We start from the raw sequence: 16,990 nt of genomic DNA on the forward strand, positions 1-16,990 counted from the left end.
CTTCTACTTCCAGAGAGGCATTTCAACCTTTTAGTATGGATAAAAGAAACCTGCACAAAAGCTGGGAAACTACTAAAGATTCGGGGGGGAGGCTGTGGTGCTCGATCCAGGAGGATTTGGCTGCTTGGCCTTAGGTTCTAAATTCCTGCTGTGCTAAGTGTGCAATGTTTAAACAGAAATAAGTCCTATAACTCCCAACATTTCTCAGCCAGCCATAGCGCTCCTGCTCCCTCTCTCTCTTTCTCTCTCTCTCTTATATTTCTTTCTTTCTTTAGTTTTCATATGGCTCATTTGAAACAGCAGTGAGTGATGAATCCAGTTTCCCTTCCTTTTACCGCATGGTCCCCAATGAAGCCCTTCAGTATCAGGGAATTGTCCAACTGCTTCAGCATTTTGGGTGGAAATGGGTCAGGCTCATTACTACAGATGATGAAGCTGGAGAACGTTTCTTGCAGACCATGGAGTCAATGTTTTCTCAGAATGGAATCTGTTCAGAAAGCACAGAAAGACTCCGAGGAAGATGGCAGTTCTTTGACTTGGCTGACTCGCTCAATGACGTACTAAGTCATCTTCCCATTTTCGTAGAGACAAAAGCCACAGCAGTTCTTATATATGGAGAAAGTACAACAATTCTGTGGTTAGCTAATATTATACTGATAACAACGCTTTTACCAATAACAGACAATGAGTATAAACGGACGTCCTCTTTAAGAAGAGTTTGGATTACAACAGCACAAATTGATTTCACCTTAAATATCCTTCAAAAGTCTTTTGATATGCAAATGTTCCATGGTACAATTTCCTTTACAATTCATTCCGAAGAGGTACCCGGTTTCCAAAAATTTCTTCAGCTTCTCAAACCTTCTGGGGCAAGAGCAGAGGGTTTTATCACAGATGTCTGGGAGCAAGCTTTTGAGTGTGAAATGCCAAATTCTGATGCAAGAAGGGAAAACATTGAAACATGTACTGGGCAGGAATCGCTGCAGAGCCTAACTTCGCCTTTCTTTGAAATGAGCATGACGGGGCACAGTTACAATATCTACAATGCTGTCTATGCTGTGGCACATGCCTTACACACCACTTACATATCCCTGTCCAACAACAGACCAATGGAGGAAGGGAGGAAGCAGGAACCTCAGAATATTGGACCCTGGCAGGTAATAACAAGAACAAGAACAAGAACTACAACAACAACAACAACAACAACAACAACAACAACAACAACAAGGCAGGGAACAACACCAAATACAAAACACTATGATGTACATAAAACTGATTAAAAACACATAAAACTAATACATTATTAAAATGCAGCTTAAAATTCAATTGGGTGGGCCTGCCGGAAGAGTTCAGTCTTTATGGCTTTCTTAAAATCTGGAAGGCTGTTAAGTTGATGAATCTCTTCCAGCAGGCCATTCCACAGTCTGGGAGCAGCAGAAGACAAGGTCCTCTGGGTAACGGTTGTTAGCCTAGTTTTGCTGACTGAAGTAAATTCTTCCCAGAGGACCTGAGTGTGTGGGGTGCATTGTATGGAAGGAGGCAATCCCGCAGGTAGCTTATAACCAAAACATTTAGGGCTTTAAAGATATCAACCTACATTTTATACTTTATACTATAACCTCAGAACTATGCAATGATGTAACCTGAAGTACTCAGTATGCTGTTGGGCACTCATTTTCTATAGAACCTGAACACCCACCTCTTGTCTGCCTCATCTGCTTTAATTTCTTCCTTCCATTGAAAACTTTTGCTGCTATACAACCATAATGATTAGAACCTTATTTCCCTTTCATGATTTCATTTGCAAGTTTTCTCAACACCCATTGATGACACACTTTTTGCCTTGGTTTCACCATACGTGCTGTGTAAAAGACAGGATCCTATCTATTGACCTAGCGAGGTAGACGGCTCTCCCACATTAGAGACGTTCATAATGCAGCTGGACAGCCATCTGTCAGCTTTGCTTTAAGGTGAACTCCTTCATTGAGCAGGGTGTTGCATTTAATGGTCTTTTAGGCCTCTTCCATCTCTACTATTCTATGATTCTCTGAAATGTAAAAGGATTGCTTACCAAATGGTTACTGTTGTAGAGGAAAATAATCTTAATTCGTCAACACAATTACTCCAAATATAGTATAATCTCTCTCTCTTTTTTAATAGTTTTTATTTGAATTTTATTATACATACAATAATCATGTTACATCAACTTAATATACCACAACATTAAATTTAAAAAACTAGATGAAGTAATATAGAACTATCTCGCGCACCCCACCCCCTGGGACAAATATAGTACACTCTCTTTGATTCTCTTTCTCTCTCCACCTAGCTCCACTCCTTAATTCGAAGGATCTGCTTCAACAACAGCGCCAAAGGTGAAATTATGTTTAATGAACATGGGGAAATAGAAGGCGGATTTGATGTTACCAACTTGATCACTTTCCCAAATAACTCCTATACCAGGGTCAAAGTGGGAAGGCTGGATCCTCATGCTTCTCCAGGCAACGTATTGACCATTACTGAGGACAAAATCAACTGGCAGATAAATTTGACTCAGGTTGGGAAATACTAATTTCAATACTAATATTGATTGCTATCCAATGAAATATGAAGGGCAATATATGTAAAGATAACAAGGGAAGCATTTCTTCAGAAGCATAATTATGTCTGAAGTTCACTGGAATTCTGTTGTGTTTTTAAATGGGGTGTCTAAGAAGAAGAAAATTAATAAATCAATGGTGGGTATATTTATTTGTTTGTTTGTTTATTACAATTATATACCACCCCATAGCTGAAGCTCTCTGGGCGGTTTACAGTGGAGACAACCAATGATCATGAAAAGGCAATATCCAGAGAGGAGATTTCAGACTAGCATGGAACACTACTTACCAGAGCATAAATAAGTGTATCCTCCATCACGTTCTTGTACAATCTGAGAAACATGTGTTGTTACTGGCCTTACTTTGTTCCTCCCACTGAACACGTCATGTGTGCACTTACACAACCAATATTCTATGTCTTTGACTTTGCTATTTACTAGTAGAACCATGGATATGAGTTGGTCTTCCCAAACATGCTCTTAATACTAAGCTCTTGCAATATTTTTGGACAGCTGCCACCTCTTTCCCTCTGTAATGACCCCTGCCACCCGGGTTACAGCAAGAAAAAGAAGGAGGGAGTGAAATTTTGCTGCCATGATTGTACTTCATGTCCAGATGGGATGTTCTCAAACCAGAAGGGTATTGTTATGTTAAGCTTTGCAAAAGTTACATTTTATTTTAAAGAATAAACTCTCCTGCAGGATCAGTAGTCAATTACATCCTGGAAGGTTTTGAAAAACTATGGCATTGTGTATTCTTAATGAATACACATTAAGTGTATTCAAGTTCATACATTAACTTGATAGATATAATTTTATTGGTATTTGCTCTTGGCCATCTTGAGGAAAACAATTTCAAAAACACAAGTAATACAAACACACACAAATAAAAAAAAAACCAGATTCCCACATGATTGTATGATTTTGAGCTGCTCTGATGGTCTTCTCCCCTTCCAGCTCATGTCACGCTTCACTGTCTATTCCTCTCATCACTCCACAACATCCAACTATGTAGGAGAAGTAGCTACATTCTCCATTCAGCAAGTACTCCTGTTAATTTCAGAGGTTTGTTTCATCAAATTTATTAAAGGGAAATACTCAGAGACTTTTAAAGCAGAGTACATTCCATACATCACGTGACTTGTATGGATGTAAAACTGGGTATGTATGAACTATTAGCCAATATAAGATAAAAGAGCTCGAAGGAAAGATGAATTGCTAGGACGGGATGGGACAAAAATGATTGTTCCTATAGGAAAGGGATTGTTTGTAGAGAGATAGGCACGTATCATCAAAATCACTGTTGGCCACATGTTTATGGACTAGGGCAGTAATTATTGTGTTACATAGAACTCCTGATTTTAAGAGAAGGATGAAGACAAAGACCACCAGAACACCACATGTCATTCATGGAGGGAATGAAATGTACAAAATACAAAACAGAAAAATTAAAAATAACAGTATTTTTACATAGGAGCACTCATGGTTCCAAATTTTACATCCAATGGATTTTTTCAATTTTAAGTTTATTTTTATTTTTTCCAGTAGCACCTATACAGACATCTCTACAGCACCGATACAGAGATTTTCGGCTATTGGGCGGTATAAAAATGTAATAAATAAATAAAAATAAATAAATAAAATCACATGTAATACATACAAACAAAGGTATATATAAAACTATGATTACACTAAAAACATTTAAGGGTGAGGTTCTTCCTGCCAAAAATGCCCACTAATCTCTTAATTACCATTTATATATCAATTAAATTCAGTTTTTTCTCATAATTTATCTTACGCCTCATCTACACCCAGCAGGGTGTTCCACTATGAAAGTGGAATATAAAAGGCAGGAGCCACTTCTAGCAGGATATAGTGGAATGAAAGTGGTATATGGTATGTGTCAATTGGCCCCAACACTTGTCAGTGCACTTCAATAATGCTATAAAGCAGTAGTGTGGCTCCTGCCTTTTATATACCACTTTCATAGTGGAATATCCCGCTTGGTGTAGATGTGCCCTAAGTCTCATACATTGGATTCACAGAGTTGCACTTCATTTCTCCCTAATTCTTCCTTATTAGGGATGTGCTCCGCTCCGATTAGGAGCGTAGAAGCAGTAGCGGATTGGCCTGCTCCGCCTTACCCAGAGGCGGAGTAGGAGCGGACCGCGGACCCCCTAGAAGCAAGGCGAAGAGAAGCGACCATTTTTCGGAGCTCCGAGTTCAGTCGGAGCGCTCCGGTCGCCATCTTGAAAACATTTCGCCATAGGATTGCATTGCGGCAAATAATCGCGCATAACTACGTTGTTTTTGAAGCTATCGTTCTGGAAATTCTTGTGCACAGAGAGTCGTGGATGGGGGTCATTTTGAGACCACTCTCACCTCTCTGCGTGCTGTGGTTCACGTGCAATATTTTTTTAAAAATCGGGTCAACCGCGGGGCTCAAACTGCGTTTCGGCTTTTCGCCCATAGGATTGCATTGAGGGAAAGAATCGGGGATAACTGGGGGGGGGTTTAAGCTATCGTTCTGAAAATTCTTGTGCACAGAGAGTCGTGGATGGGGGTCATTTTGAGACCACTCTCAACTTTCTGCATCGTACGGGTCGCGGGCTAGAAGTTTTTTAAAAATAGGGTCAACCGCGGGGCTCCGTTTCGGCTTTTCGCCCATAGGATTGCATTGAGGGAAAGAATCGGGGATAACTGGGGGGGGGTTTAAGCTATCGTTCTGAAAATTCTTGTGCACAGAGAGTCGTGGATGGGGGTCATTTTGAGACCACTCTCAACTTTCTGCGTGCTGTGGTTCACGTGCAATATTTTTTTAAAAATCGGGGTTTGGGTTTTTTTTTTTTATTATTATTATTTTTTTGGAAGCGATGACAGGCACATTCAACTCCCAATCCTGATGAGAATTCATCTCCTCAGAAAGCATCCTCCTCCAATCCCAGCGTTGGAGGGGGGACTAAGGCAGACCCACCCTGAGAACTTTCTGTTTTGTGTCTCTTTGTGGGTTGGCGTTCGTGGAGGGAACACTTACTTAGCTAGTGCTCCTGCTTTGGAGATAGATTAATTTAATATAGGTTTAGTTTGGCGCGTGTGTGTGTTTGTTTGCTTCTTTCTGACTTGTAGCTTAGTTTGCCCTGTGTTTTCCCCTTACTTTGATTTAATATAAACTTTATTTTTGAATTTTGGAGTGTGTGGTTGGGTTGGTTGCCCCCCCCCTTCCCTGTATTAAAGCCTGACTGTTCTGCTTTTGTGAAAGCTTTCTTTTGAAAGCATACACACACTTTTTGTCCCATTTCCCTACATTTATATTCTTAAACATATTTTATTATATTCTTTCACATAATCCATTAGTATATATTCTCATACATATTATATTAGTATTCATATTTTGTTCTTCTTATAGTAGTGGTTGGTTCTTTTTCCCCCTCCCCTCTCTTAAATCCTGATTGTGTTTCCTTCTATCTTCTATATACCAAATATACCAAAAAAATTGGATTCTCTTTTTCTTCTCTGTGTAACTTCGACGGAGTGGGCTGCTTTTGTCAAGTTCAACAGGCAGCCACAGATTGAGCATTTTGGGGAAAGCATACGCACACCATTTCCCTATTCTTAAACATATTATTATTATATTCTTTGACATAGTCTTAGTAGTCTATTAGTATACATTCTCATACATATTAGTAGTAGTATTCATATTTTGTTCTTCTTATAGTAGTGGTTGTCCCATTTCTTGTCCCATTTCCCTACATTTATTAGTAATATTCTAAAACATATTATTATATTCTTGTAGATATTCTTAGTAGTATATTCTCATACATATTAGTAGTAGTATATTTTATTGTTCTTGTCCCATTTCCCTACATTTAAACATATTATATTCTTCTTATACATATTCTTAGTAGTACCTTATACATAGTATTAGTAGTATTAATATTTTGTTAGTCATCATGAAAAGAGAAAGCAGGCGTGCTGAAAGCAGCAAGGCTCAGTCTGCCAGCAGGGCTTCCTCTCCTCCTGTGAAACTCAAACGGGCAACTCCTTGGCTGACTGCTCCAAAACAGAAGCAGGACAAGCAGCAGGCAGAGCCACTCTCTTCTGCAACTTGTGCCCGGCGTTCTCTTTTTGAGGGTGGGAATGGGAAAAGTGCCCGTTTGCAAGAGGCACGTGGCAGCAGTGCCATTAGAGGAGGAGGAGTATCCCCAACTCCTTCATTCTCCTTTCAGCCCACGAGCCCGCTGATGGACCTAGACGAGGTCCTCAGCACAGTGGAGGGGGGGGAGGAGGAGGAGGCGGTGGGCCTCCAGGATGTGGGGGCTGAGGAGGAGCAGCAGCAGGCCGAGGCTCTCTCCCCAGTCTCATCCCACACCCCTGTTTCTGTGGCAACACCAGAGAGCTCAGGCGGGCAATTGGTGGTGTCACCACAGAAACGAAAGACAAGCATCGTGTGGGACCACTTTGAGTTGGGAGCGGATCCCCGCTTTGCTGTCTGTCGCCACTGCAAACTCAGCCTAAGCAGGGGTTCATCGACAGGGCATTATGGAACCAGCAGCATGAAGATGCATCTTCATAGGCAGCACCAGGCGATCTTGCTGGGGAAAGAGGCGGGCAAGGCGACTGGTTCCAGGGGAAAGCCGAAGGCTGCTGCTGGCACTGCCACTCTAAGCTCTCCATCTCCCATCCCCACAAGGGTTAGGCAGGCAACCCTGCAGGACATGGGGTGGGGGAAGTATTGACCCACAAGATGGCGTTTTCCAATGCCCACCCAGGGTGCTACTGTGTTGGGGCATCTGCCGGGACTGACTCCTCCCCAATACTAGATCTATGACATGTCACTCTGCCTGCCCCTCTGCTAGCCTGTCCTCCTCGGTGACCGACTCGCTGGGATGGTTTGCGTTTGCAATGCGTGACTAACTGCAATGCTGGCTTAGAAACCAGCCATCACTTCCTTGTGCCCCCAGAAATGCCCGCAGCCTGCCTGCCTGCCTGCCCGCCTCCCCCGGGGTGCTGCTGTGGTGGGGCATCTGCCAGGACTGACTCCTCGCCTACTCTGCCTGCCTCTCTGCCCGCCTGGTGCCTGGTTTGCTCCCAATCGTCCTCCTCTGTGCCCCTCAAGGCGTAACTGCTGGCTTAGAAAGAAACAACCAGCCATCTTTGCCTCACTTTGCGCCCACTTATGGGTTGGTTTGCTATGCGTTAGTGCTCAAGCCATCCTTGCGGCACTACAATGCATGCTGCCTGCCTGCTTTCCATTGATGGTGCTATATAAATAAATAATAATAATAATAATAATTCTCCCCTTCCCGCCTTGCAGCGATGGTGTATGTGTCTTGCTTTGACTAAGGGGAGAAGTCCTTCCTGCGCTCACTTAGACTTTATCAAATTCAATAATCCCTTTTTCAAATGTGCCAGAAGATTTAGGGTTATCTCGTGGCATGTTGGGATTGCCTTGGAACTGGCCCCATTGAGCTGTCTGCAATTGCAACTTTAAATCCCTGACATACTGGAGTGTTCAAATTTCAAAAGTTCCCCTAACATCAGGGGATGATGGGATTGCCTTGAAACTTGGTGTCCATGGGGACACATGGGTAAGCTGTCATGGGACCAAAGGATAGGTTTCTAACGTGCAAATTGACGTAGTTGTAGAATGGGACTTGATTTGGGGTGAGTTAAAAAGTTTAAGCCGCGCCAAAAATCAGGGGATGATGGGATTTGCTTGCAACTTGGCGTGCATGTGGACACATGGATAAGCTCTCCTGGTGCCGAGTTTGAGGTTTCTAACATGCAAATTGACGGAGCTATCCCAAGGGGTGTGAATGGGGTGCCCGATTTTCATAAATTCCCCAAAAATCAGGGGATGATGGGATTGCCTTGAAACTTGGCGTGCATGTGGACACGTGGATAAGCTATCATGGTGCTGAGTTTGAGGTTTCTAACGTGCAAATTGACGTAGTTGTAGAATGGGACAATTTGGGGTGAGTTAAGCCATGCCAAAAATCAGGGGATGATGGGATTTGCTTGCAACTTGGCGTGCATGTGGACACATGGATAAGCTCTCCTGGTGCCGAGTTTGAGGTTTCTAACATGCAAATTGACGGAGCTATCCCAAGGGGTGTGAATGGGGTGCCCGATTTTCATAAATTCCCCAAAAATCAGGGGATGATGGGATTGCCTTGAAACTTGGCGTGCATGTGGACACGTGGATAAGCTATCATGGTGCTGAGTTTGAGGTTTCTAACGTGCAAATTGACGGAGCTATCTAAAGGGGTGTGAATTAGGGTTATGGGAGGTGCGTTAGAGGGTAGAGCCGCGCCAAAAATCAGGGGATGATGGGATTTGCTTGCAACTTGGCGTGCATGTGGACACATGGATAAGCTGCCCTGGTGCCGAGTTTGAGGTTTGTAACATGCAAATTGACGGAGCTATCCCAAGGGGTGTGAATGGGGTGCCCGATTTTCAAAAATTCGCCAAAAATCAGGGGATGATGGGATTGCCTTGAAACTTGGCGTGTGTGTGTATACGCCCATGAGGTGTCATGGTGCCAAACGTGAGGTTTCTAACTTCAACGGAAAAAAAGTTGTTTACTTTTTTAGCTTTCAATGCAAGCCTATGGGGGGGCAAAAACGGAGCTCCGGATCCGATCCGGAGCTCCGGGCGGAGCGGAGCGGAAGTGGGCGGAGCGGGGGCGGGGCGGAGCGACCCGCTCCGAAAAATGGCGGATCTGCAAGTGAAGCGGAGCGGGGGGTCCGTGCACACCCCTATTCCTTATTTCCTCTCTTTCCCTGTCTTAATACTAAAATCCACAAACAAATACATCATTTTTCTCTGTCTCTTTCAGATGTTCTATCAAAGGTTTCCATTCCAACATAAATATAGCTGTTGACCTTTCTCTTATTAGCACTGTAAATTTTGCCATCTCTGCAAGTTCCAACATCTTCAACATCCATTCGTCCATTGTTGGTATTGTTTCATTCTTCCAGTCCTGTGCGTATAGCAATCTTGCTATACAAAGATATTGTTATACAAAAACATGTTCCCCCTTCTCTTTTATTTGTTTGTCCACTAGTCCAAGTAAGAAAGCTTCCAGTTTCATTTCTATGTTTATCTTTAATATTTTTGGGATTATGGAATGTATTTGAGTCCAAAATGTCTTGGCTTTTTACAAGTCCATCGAAGATGATAAAAAGTTCCTTCTTTTTTACATTTCCAACAATTTCTTGAGGCCCCTTTAAACATTTTAGCTAATTTTACAGGTGATATATACCATCTATACATCATCTTATAGAAATTGTTTTGTAAATAATGTAAATTTTAAACCCTTGCCCCACATGTTGTCCCATTCTTCCATTAAGATGTTATGTCCAAAATTTTGTGTCCCTTTTATCATACAATCTTTTACTTGTTCATCTTCCGTCTCATATCTTAACAATTTATACATCTTTGCAATAACATGTTCATCATTTGTACATAATAATATTTCAAACTCAGATTTTGTTCTTTCAAATCCATGATTTTTCTTATCTATTTTGAATCTTTCCATGCATTATTTTTTAAGAATATCACCTCCAAATCATCCCCCCAACTCACAAACGCGCACGCACACACACTCAGCATCACTCACTCCAAACAAACACATGCATGAACACATGCACCCTATTCACCCATACATTCTCTCTCTCTTCCAAGCACGTTCCAGAAGTCTAAACATGGACCCACCCCATCCCACCCCAGCGTCCCTGGCTTCGCTTCGGCTAGGCGGGCGCAGGGCACCATCTCACCCACCCAGGCCCAGCTGAATCCTCGGGCCAGCCCAGCTCACAGCCAATGTACGTGAGTGCTGCGCTGTGACCGGCGCCCCTCTCAGCTTGGCGCTCTAGGCGGCCGACTGAGTGGCCTCTATGGTAGCACCGGCCCTGATCGTAACCCCTTCTATGGCACCAAAGATACAGAAACCAATTTGACAAACGTACTTAAAACCATGATGAACAATTAAGTAAGACATAACATTATTAAAAAAACCCGCCTATATCCATACTTTATTATAAAGCAGGGGACAGATTGCATTCTTCATTTAGGCCATTTGGCAATTTTGTTTTGAGCATAATGAGCCAGAATAGTTTGCTCTTTTTCAACCTGTTTTCCAGATCCAACCAGCTTCTCCAAAGCCCAGAATTTCAGATCCTTCTCAGAGTGTCCCAGTTCAATAAAATGTCTCACCATGGGGGCATGCAGTCTACAATTTCTAATACAGCTTTTGTGCTCGCAAACTCTCCTTTTTATCCTCCTGGTGATCATTCCAAAATACAGAAGTTTGCAAGGACACTGGATTGCATCTATGACACACACACACCCCTTCAGTCACAATTATAGAAATCCCTTAGAATATATTTCTTACATCCTTTGGATTTACACATTCTCACAATGTCATACAACTTTCCACAGACACTAAAGTGATGATATGAGAAGTTACCTTTGATTCTCTAGTATAAAGTGAGACCTTTATTTCGCCTGAAGGTGATGTGGACCAATAGGTATTTTAATTTTTTTTGCACATTTATAAGCAAAGACAGGTTTGGTTCCACAACCAAGTTTGTAAGCCAAAATATTCCAGTGCTTAATTATAGGTTTTTGTATTAACCCCTTAAAGCCATTATAAGTCAGATTCTGTTAAGGCTAGGACATTTTTGTTTGTGCATTCATAGAGAGAATACCAGAACTTATCAATGGCATTTCTTTTGATGCATCTGGAAAGAAATTTTTGAAAATGACCATGGAGAAAAATATCAGACTCTGGGGGAGGCAATTCATAGTCATGACAATAGATTTGTTGCTTTTTAGATTGACATACTGTTTTTTAAAAAAAATTCAGACATGGAAACTTGTGTCAATTGTCCAGAAGGTCACTATCCAAACAAGTTCCAGGATGAATGTATTCCTAAGATTCTAAATTTCCTAGCTTTTGAAGAAACTTTGGCCATCATTGCAATTTCTTCAGTACTTCCATTGTCTCTGATCACAGCTCTGGTGCTTGGCATCTTCATTAAGCACCGGAAGACGGCCATGGTCAAAGCAAACAACCAAAGCCTCACCTACATTCTCCTCATTTCCCTCCTCTTGTGTTTCCTCTGTTCCTTCCTGTTCATTGGAAAGCCTAGGAAGATCACCTGCCTTCTTCGACAAATTGCTTTTGGGATCGTCTTCTCTGTGTCCCTCTCAACCATCTTGGCAAAAACTGTGTCTGTGGTTTTGGCCTTCATGGCTACCAAGCCAGGATCACAGATGAGGAAGTGGGTTGGAAAAAAATTGGGGTATTCCATTGTCTTCACCTGCTCCAATATTCAAGCAGGAATCTCTTCTTTGTGGCTGGCAATGTCTCCTCCATTCCCAGATGTGGACATGACCTCAATGATGGAAGAAATTGTACTGCTATGTAACGAAGGTTCTGTCCTCATGTTCTATTGTGTTTTGGGATACATGGGTCTCCTGGCCATTGTCAGCTTCACTGTGGCCTTCCTGGCCAGGAAGTTGCCTGACAGTTTTAATGAAGCCAAATTCATCACCTTCAGCATGTTGGTCTTTTGCAGTGTTTGGGTATCTTTTATTCCAACCTACCTCAGTACAAGAGGAAAGTATATGGTGGCTGTGGAGATCTTCTCCATCTTGGCCTCCAGTGCTGGGTTACTCAGCTGCATCTTTTTCCCCAAATGCTACATTATTGTGGTGAGACCTGAGTTGAACAACAGAGAGCAGCTAATGCGAAGAAAGATGTAAATAATAGAGTTCATCCTTTCATTAATCTTATTGCAACCTAAAAGAAAATTGAATGGTGTGAATGAATTGTTACTAAAGAAGCCTTTCTAAATTTACTAGTACAACGTTTTCCCTTACCTATACAAACAAATATAAATAAGAAGCAATCAATCCATGTGGCTATTCATTCTGTTCAAAATGTACAATAAATACTACAATTATTTTAATTTGGTTACCATGATTGTTTCATGACATGTGTACTTAATAAACATCACAACCTGTTTTCCATGTTTGAGGAAACAGCCCCTCTAGAGCTGTGGTTATTTGGAGGAAGAAGAGAACGTCTCAAAAACCTTCCACCTAAGTGGCCTCTTCTTTTGCTGCTGCCACAGGACAGGTTGCAGTTGATGTGGTAGAGCTGGCCAAGAAAGAGGAACATTTTACCAAATATACTAGGATAACACATGGGAAACTTCAGGAACTTTATCCAGATAGTGGAGAATCACCATCATGTTCCCAGGAAGGGAAAGCAGAGTTGAGAGCTCTGGACACAATGCAGAAAGGAGCTCTTTACAAAGGGAAATGACTGATAGGATGACAGATATGCTACAGTGATGGCTATCCAAGTAAGGACAGTGGATGGGCATGGGAAATGGGACCAAGCCCAGAGTAGCTGTGCAGAAAGATATGCAAAGGGGTAGGTTGAATTGGTTACCATATCAGCCTGGTGAGATGACTGCAGCAAGGGGGCAAGACCAACCCTACTATTGGGCAAAGTGAAACCACTGCCTTAGGGAGCAGGTGTTTGAACAGAGGCCTAAGCTATCCTTCTGTCTTCAGCAGGGTGCTTTCCCAACTCTGATGTCAAAATAGGATTCATCTGCCAATCTGATACTCCTAATTACACAAAACGGGGAAGCTCCATTAATTCATTTGCCTCAGGTAGCAAAATGTCCTTCACCAGCTGTGCAAGGGAGGGCAGGGGAAAATCTGCTTCTGGAGATGTTGAAAAACGCTAGAGCTGCCCTGTTGATATGTATCTACACAGCTGAGTGTTGAACTGTATCTACTCAGCTCCTTGGGAGTGTCATTATGAGAGCTTTCAAGATCAGCACCATACTGGCCTGGTTCAAACAACATGCTAAAACCATTCTGCTTAACCGCAAATTGGTGAAGGGAATGCATTAACCTTAATGCATTCCATTAACCATTTTGTGGTTAAGAAGCATGGTTTACAATGTTGTGAACCGCCCAGAGAGCTTCGGCTATTGGGCGGTATAAAAATGTAATAAATAAATAAATAAATAAATAAATAAGCCACTGTCAGTCTGTACCACTGCATCACTGGGAAAACCTAAAGGGTAGGGTGAATCCAACACTAGAGCTCACTGTGGGTCAATCTGAAGGGACCTCACAGTTGTTGTTCCACTCCAGGGCAGCAGGACATTATTTTACTATTTGACAAATTTGTTTGCTTCACCGGTAGTGATAGCAGAGATACCACACAGAGTCCAAAGTTATTATTCTCCCTGTAATTATTAGAGTTACTGTAATTATTTCACTAGGTGAAATCTCCAGTGGTTTTAAGAAGGCAGTAGAGAAGGAAATTTAACATTCAAGTCTTAAATGGGTATAAAAAACTCTACTATGTCATTCACAGCATAGATTAGGGACTAGGCTTCACCCTCTGAACACTTTCCCTTTTGTCATATAGAGCAGGCTTCAAAGCAGTGACTTTCAGTGGGCACTGCAACATGTGAGGATATCATAGGCTAATTTCTAACTTTAAGAAGTGTATGGGCAGAACCGGGAACCATCTAAACTGAGCTTGTTTGAATGAAGCTAATTGTCAAGATGACTCTGTAGGGAGACATGGGAGAGGCGAATGCAAGATGGATGTTTGCCAGCCAGATGATGGCGACTATGATGGTGCTCTCACACAGGGCAATGGAAGTGCAAACTCTGAAGTGCACAGGAAATGACCCTCTTCATATTCCACATGAATGGTACCAGGCGGGTGAACTCCTTGTTGGTGGGACTGCATCTCTCGTTCATTACATGTTCCCTTACATTTTGTTTGACAAGCACCCTTCTCAGGAAGCCCTTACCTTCCCATTGTAAGGAATCCCATAAAATGAGATTTGATTACAGCTTAAGTATATTCCATGTTTCTGTGGCCGCAAGTTGCTTTCATCACTTGAAAAAGGGGGCATTATTATTATTATCATCATCATCATCATCAGTAGCAGTGGTAGTATTTTTACAAAATGGAATGTATGAACTTGATTTATAACAGAACAAAACATTTGTTCGGTTAACCTAGACTGATGTTTCCTCCAAATAGAAATTAAGGTTAGAAAAGGACCCATAGGTCCCAAGTAAAACTTTTCTCTAAAATTTAAGAATGCATAGCCATGCATCCTTAGTTAAGGTTCAACGGGAGGGGAGCATTTTACCATGATAAAGGGGATAATTGGGGGGTTGGTTATTCTAACAGTCATACAGTCAAAAATGTTTCACTAATCTTCCTAAAATGTACACATGGAAGGCAAGGGCGGAACCAAGGATAATCTTGCAAAATATTATTTGTATATTTGCACTTGGAATGTTGAGGGGGAGGAGGGATTACTGCCATCTGGATTAAAAGCAACAGCAGCAGCAGCAAGCAGCAGCTATGAATTTCTGGGACGTGTGTGTGTGTTTGTATGTATGTATGTGAACAAGCAATCCCCACAACATGACCAGACCCCACCTCAAGGAAGCTATGGAATTGAATGGAAGTGAAGCTTTAGTTCATAACTAGGCCTTTCCTTGAGTTTTGCCACCTGAAGTCTGAGAATCAGACTCAGCATAATTCTTGCCTCCCTTTTGAGAGAAGAAGAGTCCTCTTTTCTCTTTTGGAACATGTTTTACCTTGGCTTTGAGACTATTTTGGGCTATTTTTTTCCAAGGCTAGCTTCTCTGACCCAGGCACTTGGCCTGCCCCCAATTTGATGGTACTCACTGATGAAGGTTGTTCTTCTCAGCACTTTTCATTTTAAAATATTTTCTTCAAAAACGACCTGGATTAATTTTTCCTACCTGGACTTTGCTAAGTTCTACTACTCGGATTCCAGGAAAAAACTCTTTCAACCTTCCTCTCGGTCCATGATAACCTGATTTTCAGATCTATCCTCAGAATAAGTAGCTATACATTCTTTTTAATCCCCCACCCTCCCATACACACACAGACTGTTCCCTTCCTTTTTTCTAACGGTTTTGACCGTATTTATTAGATAACTAGCCTGATACCCATTGAAAAATCAACGGCTTTATTTATAGCCGTTTAATGTGTCCCTTTGGCATTTGTAGGATGATGATAGAAAAGGCTATCATTTTCACGGCTCTTGATATCAAGAAAGCGGTTTTCATTTGAAGAATCTTTACAGGAAATATTAACTGGATTGTAAGGAGGAAACTGCACTTCAATTAAATATTTCTGTATAAACAATATTTTTTGTAAATACTTTTTCATTTCCTAGTATATGGCCTTGTTCCTCACTGTCTTGAAAGAAAAGTTTTAAATTTTCTTGGAACTTTGTTCTGGTGCTGTCCATGGCAAAATACCTGCTCTCTGAGGAAAACACCCACATTGTTGAAGGATTGTCTTTGTGCTTTATTGATGGTAATAACAAAAGCTGGGATGATGGGGAACTGTCATCTTTTTAGTGCGAAAGGTAAGTCAATATCAGTGGGTGCGATGTCTATTCGGGGCAGAAACACTGTGTGACCTTTGTGAGTGCCAGTAAGGATTTGTGCTTTAATGAAATTTGTGCAGAGTTCCCTGATGATCAGATGTGTACCATTACACAAAACCATTTTGCCGTTCAAGTTCCTAATAAGCATAATTAGAGCGCCAACTTTCAAATGAAGAGCGTGAGGTGGCATTCCTGAGGGTGTCTGTGCGTTAAGGCACTCAATTTGATAAGTACTGTGGTTTTCTGGGTCGTCAGTAATGATGAAGTCAGCACTTTTGTAAATTTTTGTTTTTGTTGGAAGGAGGTCCAGTATGTGATTGTTGAGTGTCAGGGCATCTTTATTTTTGCTGGTAACAATAATCTTCTCGGACAGTCCTTCGACATCATCCACATTAATCGAGGATCCATAGATGGCATTGATGATGTCTATCTCTTCTAAAAATTCTGCTGGAATTTCCACATTGTTGTCAGTCGGTTTATTGTCAGTGGAAACTGTCCTGTCCCCAATTCTGAGAAACCATTCATTAAAATCGTCCTGTCCCTTTGACCTCATATTAGTTGACAGTTTTACCAACTTGAAATGACTCCACAGAGGGGAACTCTTGATGGAAGCACCAATAGTATCTGCTTTATTACCCCGCAGAACTACAAGAAGGGTCTGCTGGAAGTCACCACCCAGAACCAACACCTTCCTTCCAAAAGGTACCTTGCTACCCATCAGCTCCTGTAGGAGAAGGTCAATACACCATAGTGCATGGCACATTAGCATTGCTGCCTCATCAATTATGATGAGAGATGCTTCCTTCAGAATTTTTGCCTCCACCGATTGCAGTTTCATGTGGGACGTGGAAGTGTCTGTGATGGGAATTGGTAATTTGAACCCACTATGTACAGTTGTTCCTCC

General features: G+C 41.9%; 1 protein-coding gene across 1 annotated transcript; it reads left to right on the forward strand.

Moving 5' to 3' along the window:
* Nucleotides 1-338: 338 nt before the first annotated feature.
* On the forward strand, nt 339-12,370 carry LOC134405827 (vomeronasal type-2 receptor 26-like). The gene is made up of 4 exons (XM_063137079.1): nt 339-1,157; nt 2,330-2,557; nt 3,113-3,239; nt 11,469-12,370. The coding sequence occupies exons 1-4, from the start codon at nt 339-341 to the stop codon at nt 12,368-12,370; spliced, it is 2,076 nt and encodes a 691-aa protein (XP_062993149.1).
* The last annotated feature ends 4,620 nt before the right edge of the window (nt 12,371-16,990 follow it).

This window comes from Elgaria multicarinata, chromosome 11 (genome assembly GCF_023053635.1).
Source record: "Elgaria multicarinata webbii isolate HBS135686 ecotype San Diego chromosome 11, rElgMul1.1.pri, whole genome shotgun sequence".
Taxonomy (NCBI): Eukaryota; Metazoa; Chordata; class Lepidosauria; order Squamata; family Anguidae; genus Elgaria; species Elgaria multicarinata.